Consider the following 14,985-nt stretch of genomic DNA (forward strand, 5'->3'; position numbering starts at 1 on the left):
GGCCTAACCACGTGGGACGAAGATTCATGAACCACAATCAAGCACACAACAATTATAATGAGCTGGTTTAATATATAATTAATAGGAATGCAGAGATTACTGACAAGTAAGGAAGGAACACGACAGGAGGAAGATGCATGCTTACTCCGAATGAAACGCAAACGGGCTCACTTACTTTAAAAAATCAAGAAAAAGAGCAATCAGAGATTGCAAACCCTTGCCAGGACTTCTTTTGAGTGGTGTATTTTTTTATCGGTTTTCAGGTAAATCCAATATGGCTGCCAAACCATGTGACCTATGACGTCATATGTGTGACTATTTTGTTCCTCATGGATAGGCAGTTATGTGTAAAGTTTCTCCTCGATCTTTCCAGCCATTTCAGAGAAGATTTTTGAAGGTAAAAAAAACAAAACTATGGCTGCCGAATCATGTGACCGATGATGTCATTAAAAAATTTTGTGGACCATTTTATCCCAAGATGACCCTCAAATTTTGTTATACTGATCGGATGTAGCGTTCTACATATGCAATTATGACGTCATAACGAAGACAAGCACCGATGACGTCATAAAATACCACACTCATTCTCCATGAGGAGTGCTTGCTATGTGCCACTTGTACACCCATGGCTTGGGGAACACTTGTGTGAAGCTTCCCTTCGATTTGTTCAGCCATTCTGGGGAAGATTTTTAGAGGTTTGAGGGTAAATCAAACATGGCTGCCAAACCATGTAACCAATGACATCATATGTGTGAACCTTTCATCCCTCACTGACAGGCGGTCATGTGTGTCAAGTTTCGCCTCGATCTGTTCAGCCACTTCAGAGTAGAAGATTTTTGAAGGTTTTTAAAAAAAACAATATGGCTGCCGAATCACGTAACCGATGACGTCATGAAATTTTTTTCTGTGGACAATTTTATCCCGTGATGACCCTCAAAAAGTTTTCATATTAATCAGATGTAGCATTTTACATATGTAATTATGACATCATAATGAAGGCACACATGATGTCATAAAAAATCACTCATTCCCCATGAGGAGCACTTGCCATGTGCCAAGTTTCAATTTTTTCACTTGGTGCCGTTTCAGAGATACAGAGGTCCAAAGTTTTTTTCCATTTTTCCAAAATGGCTGCCACACCACCTCATGGCCTCTATAAGTCTTGCAGAAAAAGAAGGGGCCGTCGGATAAATTTGGATGAGAAACGTGTCCTTGTGAGTCCTATATAGAAAGGAAGAAAGTTCCTAGAAAGTGCGGCCAGACGGAACAACCTGAGGCAAATTCTGTCGGTGCCGTCCATGAATAATGGCAAAAAGGTGGGGACATCAAGACTGCGATTGAGGGGTCCCGTATGGGCCCCGCTGAGAGCTCATGGCAGCGCTGGATGTGGCTGCCGAGGTTGCGGGTCAACGTGGGGGTTTCACGGGGGCCCTTGTGGGTAAGGTCGGATATAGGGATCAGATAAAGCAGGCTGACTGTGACAATACAGGAAGGTATTATATGGTGACTTGTTAGATTGCCGTTTAAATTGTAAACAAAACAGAATTGGCATAAGTATAAAACCTCCAATTGGGTATAGTTGATCTGGATTATAGTTGGATGTAGATCAGTTTGAATGTCTTCCTCCTACTCCTTCCATCTCTCTTTCAAACAGCATTAGGGATGATGGAGGTATGAGTGAGATTGTAGAGATGAGTGGATGTAATTTGGCAGAGTGCAGGGAACTAAATTAACATGAGTGATGTGTGAATGGAGTGTGCTGTGGGTTGGGCATCGATCAGTGGGGTCAGTGGGGTATGTGGGGTGGGGTGGAGGAGGTGGTGACATGTGACCCCCCCTAACTTTTTGGAGTGGGTTGGGCTAGTTGGGGGCTCTGAGATTGTCCCCCCACCCTCTAACTCAAAACAAAAAAGAACTGGAAAGAGCGATCAGAGATTGCAGACCCTCACCATAACTTGTTTTGTGTGGTGTATTTTGCATGGCGTTTGTGTACTGGTGTGTTATATAATTAATGAGACATAATTAGAACTGCCACTTTATAACTGCTGGCAGTGATGACCGGGTACCGGGACGTCCAACTTTGATGCAAACTCACTTTGATCGGACACTTGACCCTGACCCATGACATTTATGATTATTCAATTGAATTCAGAAGGGGATTAAAATAAATTAAATTCAAGTCAAATGAAAGACCAAATTAGTACATTCCTGCATTGGAGTCATCAGAAGGAACCCGAACAAGCAAAAAGCAAAGATGAAGTCATCAGGAGGAACCTGGAAAGGATTTGGGTTTCAGCTACTACTCCTCTACCTTCAAACCCATCCAGGTACAGCCAAGTGAGCCTTATTAATAAAGAAAATCAAAAAGAACCCAGATCAGAAAATTAAATAATTCTGGCTGTCAGACCATGTGTCCGATCAGGTTGAAATTTAAAATATATATTCCACATGGCTACTCGATCAAAATTGTGAAGTTTCATGCCGATTGATGAAGCGGTTCAAGAAAAATAATTTTAAATAGATTTTTCCCTCAATACAATATCGCTGCCACTCCATGTAACCTATCAATTAATCATGAATACCCTGGTATCCCCAAGGCTTGGAGAATATTTGTGTGAAGTTTCCCCTCGGTCTGTTCAGCCATTTCAAAGAAGAAGATTTTTGAAGGTTTAAAATTTAAAAAACAAACAATATGGCTGGCGAACAAAGTGAAAGATGACATCATCAATTGTTTTTGTGTGGACCAATTTATCCCTCGATGACCCTGAAAATTTTTCATACTGATTGGATGTGGCGTTTTATGTATGCAATTATGACATCATAATGAAGGCTCTGATTACATCATTAAAAAAGTGCGGCCACATTAAAAAAGTGCATAATGGACACTTATTACCTCCACCACCGAAGGTGAAGGAGGTTTTGTTTTCACCCCTTTCTGTCTGTCTGCGTAGAAGATATCTCAAAAAGTTGTTGACAGATTCGGACGAAACTTGGTGGACAGGTTGGGTGTGTGGCAAGGACGAATTCATTCAATTTAATCCTAACACCTGAAGACATTCCTTGTAGAACCTCTCATTTTTGAGCTCTTTCAACCAGTGCAAGAATAAAAGGCTTCCTTTTTGGTTCACGAGCGCCAGCTAGAGTGACCATTATATTCGTTATGTCTGTGTGTCTGTGTGTCTGTCTGTGTGTCTGTCTGTCCATAGCATAACTCCGTGGACTTTGATCCGATCTTGATGAAACTTGGTTATGTGTTCGATATCAATGTCGAGTTGTGTTTTCCTGGATGAGGGTGTGCTACGCCTATTGTGGGCGGAGCCAAGGCCAAAAAATTTCCTTTTTGGGGGGGTAGTCGGATTAAAAATCTATCTTCTCCGAGGGAATTGACTGAATGGAATGGGTTATTTGGTATTTGAATAGCAAAATGAATTATCTAAAACTTGTCGTTGTCCGATTTTTAGCTCGCCTGTTCGAAGAACAGAGAGCTACAGCGATACCCCCGGCGTGAGCGTGAAAATGTTAAATTTTTTGCATTACGGAAAAACTCCTCAACGGATTTCGACGAAACTTGGTGGGGGGGGGGTTAGGTATGGTCCAAGGATCATGCCATTAGATTTTGGACTTTTTGGACCCCCCCCCCCAAAAAAAAATTGTTAGAGAAAAAAAGTTTTTTTTTGCATTTCTACATGTTTTAAGTGATTTCCAACCCGCCCCCCAAAAAAATTGTTAGAGAAAAAAATGTTTTTGCAACTTTTTTTTCAACAAAATTTCGATTTCTTTTTTTTTGCATTTCTACATGTTTTAAGTGATTAGGATTTCGACGAAACTTGGTGGGGGGGGGGGGGGTTAGATATGGTTCAAGGATCATGCCATTAGATTTTGGACTTTGTCCCCCCCAAAAAAATTAAGAGAATTTTTTTTTTTTTGCATTTCAACATGCTTTAAGTGATTTCCACCCCCCCCGCAAAAAAAATTGTTAGAGAAAAAAATTTTTTTTTTTGCATTTCTACATGTTTTAAGTGATTTCCAACCCCCCCCAAAAAAATTGTTAGAGAATTATAAAAAAATATTAATTATTATATGTCTTTTAAAAACGATAAATTTATAAACAGGCGAGCATTGGGTGGCTTTGATACCAACTCTGGTTCATTTTCGTCACAAGGTCAAAAACTTATAAAATTGCAAATTTTGACAAAAATCGTACGACCGCCCAAACTTTGAGAGCGAGGATGACTATTTTTTATGCATAATCTTGAGGTCATTCCGCACCTAATGTCTTGAAACCATTTTGCTCTATCTCGAACACCTTGCCCGTGGCGCCCCCTTCAAGTTTGTTTTTGCGCTGATTTCATCAAAGTATGGATAATAATCCGAGGAGTGCGAAATGCCATATAGCCTATATGACGTTATATTGTTCCTGGAATGTTCCAGAGGAAGTTTTGCACCAAAGGTCATAATCCTTTACCTTTGACCTTTAAAGTTCACAAATGTCAAATTTTCATAGTTGTGGGAATCGAACCGGGTTTTCGACCTTCTTTGACGTACTAACTCCAATAAGCTAAAGCATGTATCCTGTTTACTTATTTTAATGTCCACAACATTGTTTTGGGACCTTTAAATGTTATGCAAAGGTCAAATTTTGAAAGTTGTTGAACGAAACTGGGTTATCGACATTTTGCAGCTAATAACCTGTCACTCGTACCACATCATGTTGATCATTTTTCTAACTTGGTCAAAAATTATCACATTGTCTCATCCTTGACTCCTGAAACAATCTACATCGTCAAATACCGCTCATGAACCATTGTTGTCTTCAGACTTTTTATCCTATTTTTTTCTATCTGGTATTTTTACCACGGGCTTCTGCTGGTATACAAGACAAACACAGCAGTGAGAGATTCAAAGTGGCAGAAAATGTACAATTAAAAGCATTTTTACAAAGCAATACATTTTTACACAGTTGTATGTTTCAGCAACAAAAGAAACGCAATTGATATCTGACAAGTCTGGAGACGGCGATGGTTCACGAGCAATGTACACGGTTCGCCTTTTTTATTTTTTGCCCTTCGAGGGGACGCCACGGGCAAACTGGCAGGAATCGGGAAAAACGTAAATGATGAAAGTTGTAGTACTCGAAGAGCACGACTTGCATACCAACTTTCATTCGAAACAGTTGAAAACCCGAGGAGCTCGATGTCCAATTTATTGATTTTTTTTTGACATTTTCTAAGTTCGTGACCTTGTGACCTTGACCTTGGGACGAAAATGAAAAATCGAGCTCTGTGGGGCGATGCAGGTGCCATTGGGCTAACCAAACACCGAAACCCCTGCCAGATTCGACAAACCCCCTCGGAGAAGATGTAAATTGAAATCGGCTACCCCCTAAAAACACGTTTTTTGGGCGTGGCTCGGCCCATAATGGGCGCACCACGCCCATTCTCAGGTAAACACAACTAGATCATGATATAAACCTCCCACCCAAATTCTATCAGGATCGGATCAAAACCCACGGAGCTATGCTCGGGACAGACAGACAGACAGACACACACACACATAACGAATATAGTGGTCACTTACTGACTCGTGAACCAATAAGATGGAGTTAATGTGCAGTTAGCAATAATTTTATTTAAACACTCATTTTCGTGATCGGCTGAAAGAGTCCTTTGAAGATTATCCCAAGAAGAAATACATAAAGCTCGAACTTTGCCTGCACAGTCAGTCATTCATTCTCACTGACAATGACATCAAAGTCTTTCCGTTCCCTTCAACAACAGGCTTGCTTAAAGAGCATCAATGACTTCAGGCAATGTTTCACCTGTCTGACAAAGTATGTTCCTTAATGTGATTGTCTCTTTGTGGAGATGATGTATCCATGTTGTATGTTGGTGTATTCACCACACTTTTCCATGCTCTATCAGTTTTACATCAGTTCTGAAATATCCAACCCCCCCCCCCTTATTTTTGGACAATATAATGCTTCATAACATCACTTGCTTTCAAAAGATGCTTTGTCTTAAAGGCAGTGCCATGATTGAATTATATTTATCCCCCAAATGTATTTCTCATTAAATGGATTACATTGTCAATTTTCTGCTGGTAACATTATTACGATATAAACATTGACAGAGAGAGAGAGAGAGAGAGAGAGAGAGAGAGAGAGAGAGAGAGAGAGAGAGAGAGAGAGAGAGAGAGAGAGAGAGAGAGAGAGAGAGAGAGAGAGAGAGAGAGAGAGAGAGAGAGAGAGAGAAAGAGAGAGAAAGAGAGAAAGAGAAAAAGAGAAAGAGAAAAAGAGAAAGAGAGAAAGAGAAAAAGAGAAAGAGAGAAAGAGAAAGAGAAAAAGAGAAAAAGAGAGAGAGAGAGAGAGAGAGAGAGAGAGAGAGAGAGAGAGAGAGAGAGAGAATAAGAGAGAGAGAGAGAGAGAGAGAGAGAGAGAGAGAGAGAGAGAGAGAGAGAGAGAGAGAGAGAGAATTTATGGAAGTAAGCAATATTGTTTTTTAAATACAGTGTTGAGGCTTGTTGAGAAGCAAGAACACAGAACGGATGAGAGAACACAATAACAACAAGGCTGAGTGACAAAATAAAATATAGGGAGACTTGGAGAAATAAGGGATGTGTGGAAAATGATCAGGATAAGGGAAGGATACACTCGGGGTGAAAAAGATGGATACAGCCGAGAGATAAAGCCTTAACAGAGATAAAGGAGATCATAGGATCCCGTTGAGAGCCACATGTTGGCTGAGAGTTGAGGAAGTCAGGAAGCCATGTGTGAAGGTGACCTTGGATGTCATAGGCTGGAGAGTAAGACCAGGTGCCAGAATGTATAGAATGCTCGAGATATCCTAAGAGAGATAGTCCTGATCTCATCTCTTGAGATTGAGGGTCTCCATCCATTGTTGGAAGAGCAGGAGCAGCATGTCCAGGGTAGAGTAACCGTGTCTGATTCCGAACTGATGGTCTGAGATCTATGAGGGGGTGATGTGAGAGGGAAGCAGAAATTTGGACAGGAAGTAGAGAGATGCCAAAGAGGGGTCACAGAGAATGGGTGTGTTTGGTAGGACAGGTTTGTAGGAGATGACTCAGGGGAGAGTCCTGACATGGAGGGGTATGATGCCATTCCTGGACATGAAGGGGAGTTGATGGTCATGTGCAAGCAAAACGACTTCTCATGATCTCCAATTTAGATATACGGAGACAGACATCACAGTAGGGGCCAAATGATTGGTTGTTGAAGGCACGGTTGGAAATAGTGCTTCAGGTACTTAATTAGGAGGATAGGAAGGGATTCCATCGATGGACCGAGTGTTTGTGAACCAGACAGGGTTTGGAAGGAAACTTTGTGAAGAAAAACTCATGGGATGTTCATGATGTAGAAATGAGCAGGTAGGATGGCTTTGAGATATGCACACTCACCTTTGAGTTTCCTCGATTTGAATCTCGGCCGAGCTATGAACTGTCATCTTGGTGTTTCACAGGCAGGGCAATGCGTCAACATATTGTCATCCATCAGATGGATATTATACTAGGTTTTCAGTCTCTCAGAATTAGCTGGTGGATGTTAAAGATCCTGTTGAGAATAGTAGGCGAGCTATCACTGGCAACTTTGCCAAATTCAAATTTCCTGCCCGAACGTGCCGGTGGTGCTGTATCAGCAACACAACTGTGTTCCCAGCAATTATGCAAAACAGCAGTCATGTGCTGGATAAGAAATCATGAAGATTCTTGTTTTCACCCAAAAAAATTGACAAAAGAGTTGAATACAAGCAAGAGGACACCAGGCAGTATGTATACAAGAAGTACATCCTTGGATTAGTGGTCATTGGAGGTCATTTTCATGCAATAGTGTAATCCTCTACCTTACACGAGCCAATAGTTCAAAACGAGCATGAGCAAGGCAGAAAAAAAGCTCACCTTCCACCAATTGAAGTCTTCCAAGGAGATTGCTTGAGAGAATGGCAACACTGGTTGAGCTGAGTTGTCAAATCGCTTTACAAACCAGGGGGACCTGTTGTCTTGGTCTGGCTTGCAGGACGTCCATACAGAATCTTGGGAGGACCCCAAGGTGCTCCTGGAAAAACCTGTGAAGGCCCGCAGAACCTCCCGGACTGAATCCAAACCATTGAACATCCGCTGATCTGCTTGAGGCAAGTTAAAGCTTTTGGGGGTTTGAACAATTGTTGTATGAATCAAACTTGGAGTTCCTCGATGCAAATGGGAATCTCCCATGATGATTTGTTGGGGGACTTCCAGTTCTAAATCCATGCTCTTCCGAACCAGAGGAACCACCACCCGTGGTGAATTCAACCTCATGGGACTCTTCTGCAGAAAGTTTTGATGTGAATCAGAGTCCATTAAATAAATCCGTGAAAATCTCTCCTTCATATCGGTATCCGATATCAATACATCAGGTTCTACATTCTTAAAATCAGACCTCCATCCATTCTTCAATTCCGGATCATTCATTCCCAAGAATGAGGGGACGACGAAGTACAAGAACATGGCGATTGCCACGAGCATCAAAAATTTATTTGCTCTCCTTTCCATGGTGCTCTGCCAGATCACCTGGGATCAAAGGTCGGTGAAACTTTCTGACAAAGGCAAAGTGCAATATAATCTTTCTTCTCAGTCTCGTTGAAAGAAAAGGTTTGATCTGGAGAAACTTACGAATGTTTTAAAATAGGCACAACTACAGGAGCCTGCGCTTACGCTTCCACATGTACATGCTGTAAAACTCAAAACTACAATGACTCAGAAAAATGCAGGCTTCTTAAGGGCGGTGCCCCTAGCAGCATCGAGATGTTAGTCTCGACTGAAGCATTTCATGAACAGGAAAAACTGCATTATAATGTGAGAATCTTTATTATTCAACAAGAAGAAATCTGAGGCAGACTCGATTGAAAGTACTGGAGCTGCTGAAGCAGTTTCTTGGCAATAGTTATACTGGGTGGCTTGCCATTCCCTTCCCAGCATCATTTGACCTTGCTCTATCCTTTTTAAATGTTGAGCGTCAAGCAAAGGCTGTTAGGGGCTGTTAAAAACTACAAAAAAACTAAAAAATCAGGTTCTAAAAAAACTAAAAAATCAGGAAAAACTTAAAAAAAAAAAGTATTAAAAACTAAAGGGGCACTACTTGGTCGAGCGCATACCTCCGCCACATAATGCCTGATCCACGAGAACATATCGGGCCAAATACATTTTTGAAATATCATGCTGTACAATAAATACTACTGTACATCGTTTTTAACCCTATCTCTCAATGCTGAAGAATCACTTTTAAAATTACCAGATCCGGATCCGGTTTTCTGATCTTCATCAAAATTGAATCAAGTCTTCCTTGTCACACACCAAACGTGTCCACCAGATTTCGTCCGAATCCATCTTCAACTTTTTGAGATATCATGCTGTATATCGTTTTTGGCCCAACAAGTATCTCTCAATGGTGAAGAATCACTTAAAAAAATTCTAGTAGCCGGATCGGGATCCGGATCTTCATTAAAATCGAATCAGTTTGTCCTTGTCACACACCCAACTTATCCACAAAATTTCATCTGGATCCGTACAAAACTTTTGGAGATATCCTGTCCACAAACAAACAAACAGATAGAAAGGAGTGAAAACATAACCTTCTTCACTTTCAGTGGCGGAGGTAAACTAGAAGGGAGGTAAACTAAACAAACTTCGATGATGCCAAATATGCCTCCACCCACATAATGACATCATTATACATACTTGTCCCAAGTTTGATTTAAATCCCTGAACTCAGATTCAAAATATTTAACAATTATGGCTGCCAGACCATGTGTCCAATCAGGTTGAAATTTAAAACATCTATTCCCCATCACTAATAGATCATCATTTTGAAGTTTCAAATATATGGACGAAGTGGTTCAAGAGAAATAATTTTTAAAAAAGATTTTCGTTCAATTCAATTTGGCTGCCAGACCATGGACATATTAATTACCAGCAAATACCACTCATCGCTACGCTGACGGAAACAATGAGATGGGGGGAAAAAGGGGGGGTTGTTGAGAGAGGTGGAGGGAGAGGGAGGGGACAGAGGGGGAAAGAGAGAGGAGAGAGGGGAGGGAGGGGGAGAGGGAGGGGAAGAGAGAATAGGGAGGGGGAAAGAGAGAGGAGGGAGGGGGAGCGAGGAGGGAGAGTGAGGCGGAGGGGGAGGGGAGGGAAGGCAGACGTGCGGTGGTGCGTCAATTACGATTTTTACTGTCTCATCAAAATGATTCTGCATGGAATAACAGTGAAAATGGAAACAAAATAATGTCTGAAATCCATTTTCTACCGGTCATACTAAAAATACCACCCAGAGACAAACACGCCCGGATACATCTGGAGAAAAACTCCCATCCGGACACGTCCAGAGACAAACCCCAATCTGGACACGTACGGAGACAAACTCCCACCCGGACTAGGGTGGTTCACAATATAATGGTATAAGTAAAAGTTTTCCAAATTTTGCCAGATCGCATTTTGCCTTGTTCCTATTGATATTTTGAACATCTGTACCAAAAATTTAGCCAATAGGACACCAGTAAAGGGTGGCACACTTTTTCACAATTTTTATTGCTCAACCTAAGAATGCGTAACTTTCGCAGGAAACAGAAACTTGAATGATATAAAGATAAGTATGGTCATTAATAATCTTTCCCTGTACTTATACTAAATGAGTAAGAACATTAGAAGAGTTCAAACACTGTATTCGCTGTATGATGACTTTGTTCTCTTTGATACTTTATCTCTGTGTCCTTGCACAACACGGAGCAAAAATTGCTTTTGGTCTTCGTTTCGCACAGATTGTTGACAGCGTTTAATAAGGGCAATGCCTCTCTCTGCGCGGTCGTTGATGACCTTCAAGGAATGAACTTTTTGACGCAGATTCTCATCTGTGAGAATGGACCTCACATCATCAGGGTTACTTCTGCCATCAATTTGGCCTTCAGTAAGAACCTCAAAGAAGTGGATTGAGCGGCGAGTGATGAGGCTAGAGATGGTAGCTGTACTGCTCTTGCGTAAGAAAGACTTTACATCAAGTCTTTTGAGCATCTTCCCAGGGCGTCTTTCAAGATTTCACAGCATTGTCTCCTTTTCTTCAGCGTCAATGCGAGCATTCAAAAATGCCAGGGCGACGAGATCTTCCGACAGATACCACAAATGTCGTCCAATGCTGTTCAATGCAGCATCTGCAATGGTTTTATCCAGATACAGATGCAAACTCTGGATCAAGTCCAAATCATTCTTTGGAGCATGTGTTGCCAGGGAAGACTCATGCCAATACATTATGTAGATGAAACAGACAAAGTTGGTAACTTTCCTCACTGATCGCTTCTGCTTCAATGTCAGTCTTGTGTGGGCCTCAAATAAAGTTATTTTGACGCAGTAAATGGCCTTAGCCATCCACCGTGCCTGATGGTAAGCTCCTGACGCTCAAAAATGGAACTCAGTGTCAACTGCAAGGCCTTGTGCATCCTGGTTGCCCTCAGGTTCAGACTTCTCAAATCCCCCCAAGTAGAGCAGACACAAGTTCAACAGCTCAGCGTAGTCCTCCCTTGGATGTTTGGCAGTAATTGCTCTCTTCAAAAAGGGCACAACAATGGCATGCCGACCTTGAAAGTATTTATCCATCGAATCCAAATTCAAGGTGGTGTAGTCTGTCTTGTTAATCTGATCCCACTCAGCTTGAAACTTTTTGAAGATGGGTATGTCCGGGCCACTTGATGGACCACAGGCTGCTTCGAAAGAATGCTTGAGCACGAGTTCATAGACGTGATGCCTGCAGGCCAACCATAGGAGATCCTTGCCCAGTTCATTCTGTAGTCGCATGCATGCTCCTGAAAGCATGCCACTGTTTGAGGCAGTCGTGTCAAATGACATTCCAATTATCTTGTCCTCCAAAGCTAGGCGTCGAACTTGTTTCACGACCATGTCAGCCACCTCCTTCCCAGACCCATCAGCTGCCACTGGAACTCCCAAAAGGTCTTCAAAATCCACCCCACTGGCAATGACTGCAACCCTGTCTTCATGGTTGCGCTGGCAGGTGGCTTGAGGAAATAGTTTGCCATCCCAATGAAGCACTAGAAGAGGTGGATCACAAAAAGCTTCAGACTCCCACTGAGATGCCACCTTTGCTCTGTTCTTGCTGCGAGCTCTATGGACAGTTGCGGAACTTACTGAGTAATTGCTAACATCATGTCCCAAGCTCTTTGCTGTCACGATGAAGGATGCAGCAGCCTGACAATTGGATAGACCCTCTCTGTCCCATGTTGTTGTCAATGAAGCAACAAGTACTTCAGATGAGCCTCGCTTCTTTAATCCTGCATGTGAGATATGGCTGGGCTTGGCAGGCATTGCCCTGTAAGCGAACTCTTCGTCTAAACCATCTTCAGAGGCTGTTGATGAATCTTGTCCAACTTCTTCCCTCAATCGAGATAGCGTGTGAGTACCTCGGATACACTTCTGTTTTGCCATTGTTTCTGCACTGTGTTCAGCTCTTGCGTTTCTCTCAGCTTCTCTTGCCCTCTTTCTCTTATCCTTCCCTTGCTGAACCTTGTCTACACATCCAAAAGAGCATGACATCCGGTCTTCTCTTTGGTGCCTTAGAAATTCTTTGTCTTCTTCGGGGATCTTCAGGTCGAATATGTTTGCTGCAGCAATATCGAAGAGGTCCTGAAGATCCCCTAGCCAAGTTTCACGACGTAAAAGAGCTCCATCCGTCTCTCTGTTTTTCTCTTTTATTAGCTTCTTGTACTCCGCATACAGCTTCTTGATCTTTTTTCGAAGATTGGCATCCGTCATTGTCGGTAAACTGGCTCTCTCCCATATCTTCTATACTTCATCCATTGTTGTTGTGGCCTTTGATAATGCCTTCCCCTCTTCAATATGATAGAGGAGGTGGAGTAGCACTTGCTCCTTTAAGGGAAGGCGAGCTCCTAAAATGAAAGGTAGAGGGGGCTTCTCAAGCAAGTTACATTTCTTTCTTGATGCCATTATTCCTGAAAATAGAAAAAAACGTCAACATTGTGAAAAAGTGTGCCACCCCTAAATGTGCAGCAATTGACTCCATTTTTGGTATGCTTACAATGCCAGATGTCCCCATATCCAGATGCTTACAATGCCAATTGGAACAAGACAAAAAGCGATCTGGCAAAATTTTGTGAAAAATAAATTTTGTGAAACACCCTAACCCGGACGTATGGAGACAAACTCCCATCTGGACACGTCCAGTGACAAACTCCCATCTGAATACATCTGGAGACAAACCCCGCCCGAACATAACCACCACCCAGACACATATGGCGATACATGTCCGGAGACAAACTCCCGTCCAGACACAAACACCAGCCGGATACATTCGGAGACAAACACCGCTCAGACGTGTCCAGAGCAAAGCTGACCGGAGTTGAGCACTGCCCAGACACGTCTGAAGACAAACTCCCATCTGGACATAAACACCACCTGGACACGTCCAGAGACAAACTCCTGTCCGGACATACACACCGCCCAGATACATTCGGAGACAAATACTGCTCGGACACATCCAGAGACAAACTCCCTTCTGGACATAAACACTGCCTGGACACAAACTCCCATCCGGCCATAAACACTGCCCAGACACGTCCAGAGACAAACTCACATCCGGACACATCCGGAGATAAATACTATCCAGACACGTCTGGAGACAAACTCCCTTCTGGACATAAACACTGCCCGGACACGTCCAGAGACAAACTCACATCCGGACACATCCAGAGATAAATACTATCCAGACTCTTCTGGAGACAAACTCTGCCCGGACATAACCACCATCCAGACACATATTGAAATAACCACCGTCCAGACATAAAGACCATCCAGATACGTCGAGAGAGAGAGAGAGAGAGAGAGAGAGAGAGAGAGAGAGAGAGAGAGAGAGAGAGAGAGAGAGAGAGAGAGAGAGAGAGAGAGAGAGAGAGAGAGAGAGAGAGAGAGAGAGAGAGAGAGAGAGAGAGAGAGAGAGAGAGAGAGAGAGAGAGAGAGAGAGAGAGAGAGAAATATATATATATATATATGAAAAGAAAGGTGAGGGGTGGAGGTGGGGTTCGCAATGAGAATGATATGTTATGTGTAATGACCGAACACACAAAAACAAATTCATGTCAGAACAGCTGTACACACAACAACGCAACAGAGTTTATAATGTAATCTACTGGCAAATCTGCCAAAACTTTGATGTCACAGTTCCAGAAAATTTGTGGGAACATGAACTAAAAGTAATCATTGACAAGTCTGAAGACGATGATGGTTCACGAGCGGTATTTGACGATGTAGATTGTTTCAGAAGTCAAGGATGAGACAATGTGATAATGTTTGACCAAGTTATAAAAATGATCAACATGATGTGATACGGGTGACAGGTTATTAGCTGCAAAATGTCGAAAACCCGGTTTCGTTCAACAACTTTAAAAATTTGACCTTTGCATAACCTTTAAAGGTCACAAAACAATGTTGTGGACATTAAAATAAGGAAACAGGATACGTGCTATAGCTTATTGGAGTTAGTTCGTAGAAGAAGGTCGAAAACCCAGTTCGATTCCCACAACTTTGAAAATTTGACCTTTGTGATCTTTAAAGGTCAAAGGTCAAGGATTATGACCTTTGGTGCAAAACTTCCTCTGGAACATTCCAGGAACAATATAACATCATATAGGCTATATGGCATTTCACACTCATCGGATTATCCATACAATACTTTGATGAAATCAGCATAAAAACAAACTTGAAGTGGGCGCCACGGGAAAGGTGTTCGAGATAGAGAAAAATGGTTTCAAGACTTTCGGTGGGGAATGACCTCAAGATTATGCATAAAAAATATTGTCATCCGAGCTCTCAAAGTTTGGGCGGTCGTCTGATTTTTATGTCAAAATTGAAATTTTCTAAGTTCGTGACCTTGTGACCTTGACCTTGGGACGAAAATGAAAAATCGAGCTCTGTGGG

General features: G+C 42.2%; 1 protein-coding gene across 6 annotated transcripts in view; it reads right to left on the bottom strand.

The window, feature by feature from the left end:
* The window catches only part of LOC147034149 (CMP-N-acetylneuraminate-beta-galactosamide-alpha-2,3-sialyltransferase 1-like), a 67,992-nt gene extending 58,359 nt beyond the window's left edge, over window positions 1-9,633 (bottom strand). Inside the window, exons 1-2 of one of the 6 annotated variants that reach the window (XM_085877288.1) lie at window positions 9,284-9,633; window positions 7,912-8,319 (exon numbers count right to left, since the gene is read on the bottom strand). In XM_085877288.1, coding sequence (XP_085733414.1) covers window positions 7,912-8,319; window positions 9,284-9,313 — 438 coding nt within the window. In that variant the 5' untranslated portion in view covers window positions 9,314-9,633. Of the gene's footprint in view, window positions 1-7,911; window positions 9,258-9,283 lie in introns of those variants that run through there. The other 5 variants (XM_085877301.1, XM_085877307.1, XM_085877297.1 and 2 more) reach the window with 5 other exon arrangements.
* Window positions 9,634-14,985: the final 5,352 nt, after the last annotated feature.

This window comes from Eptatretus burgeri, chromosome 1 (assembly GCF_056783735.1).
Source record: "Eptatretus burgeri isolate ZD-2024b chromosome 1, Ebu_testis_v1, whole genome shotgun sequence".
NCBI classification, from domain to species: Eukaryota; Metazoa; Chordata; class Myxini; order Myxiniformes; family Myxinidae; genus Eptatretus; species Eptatretus burgeri.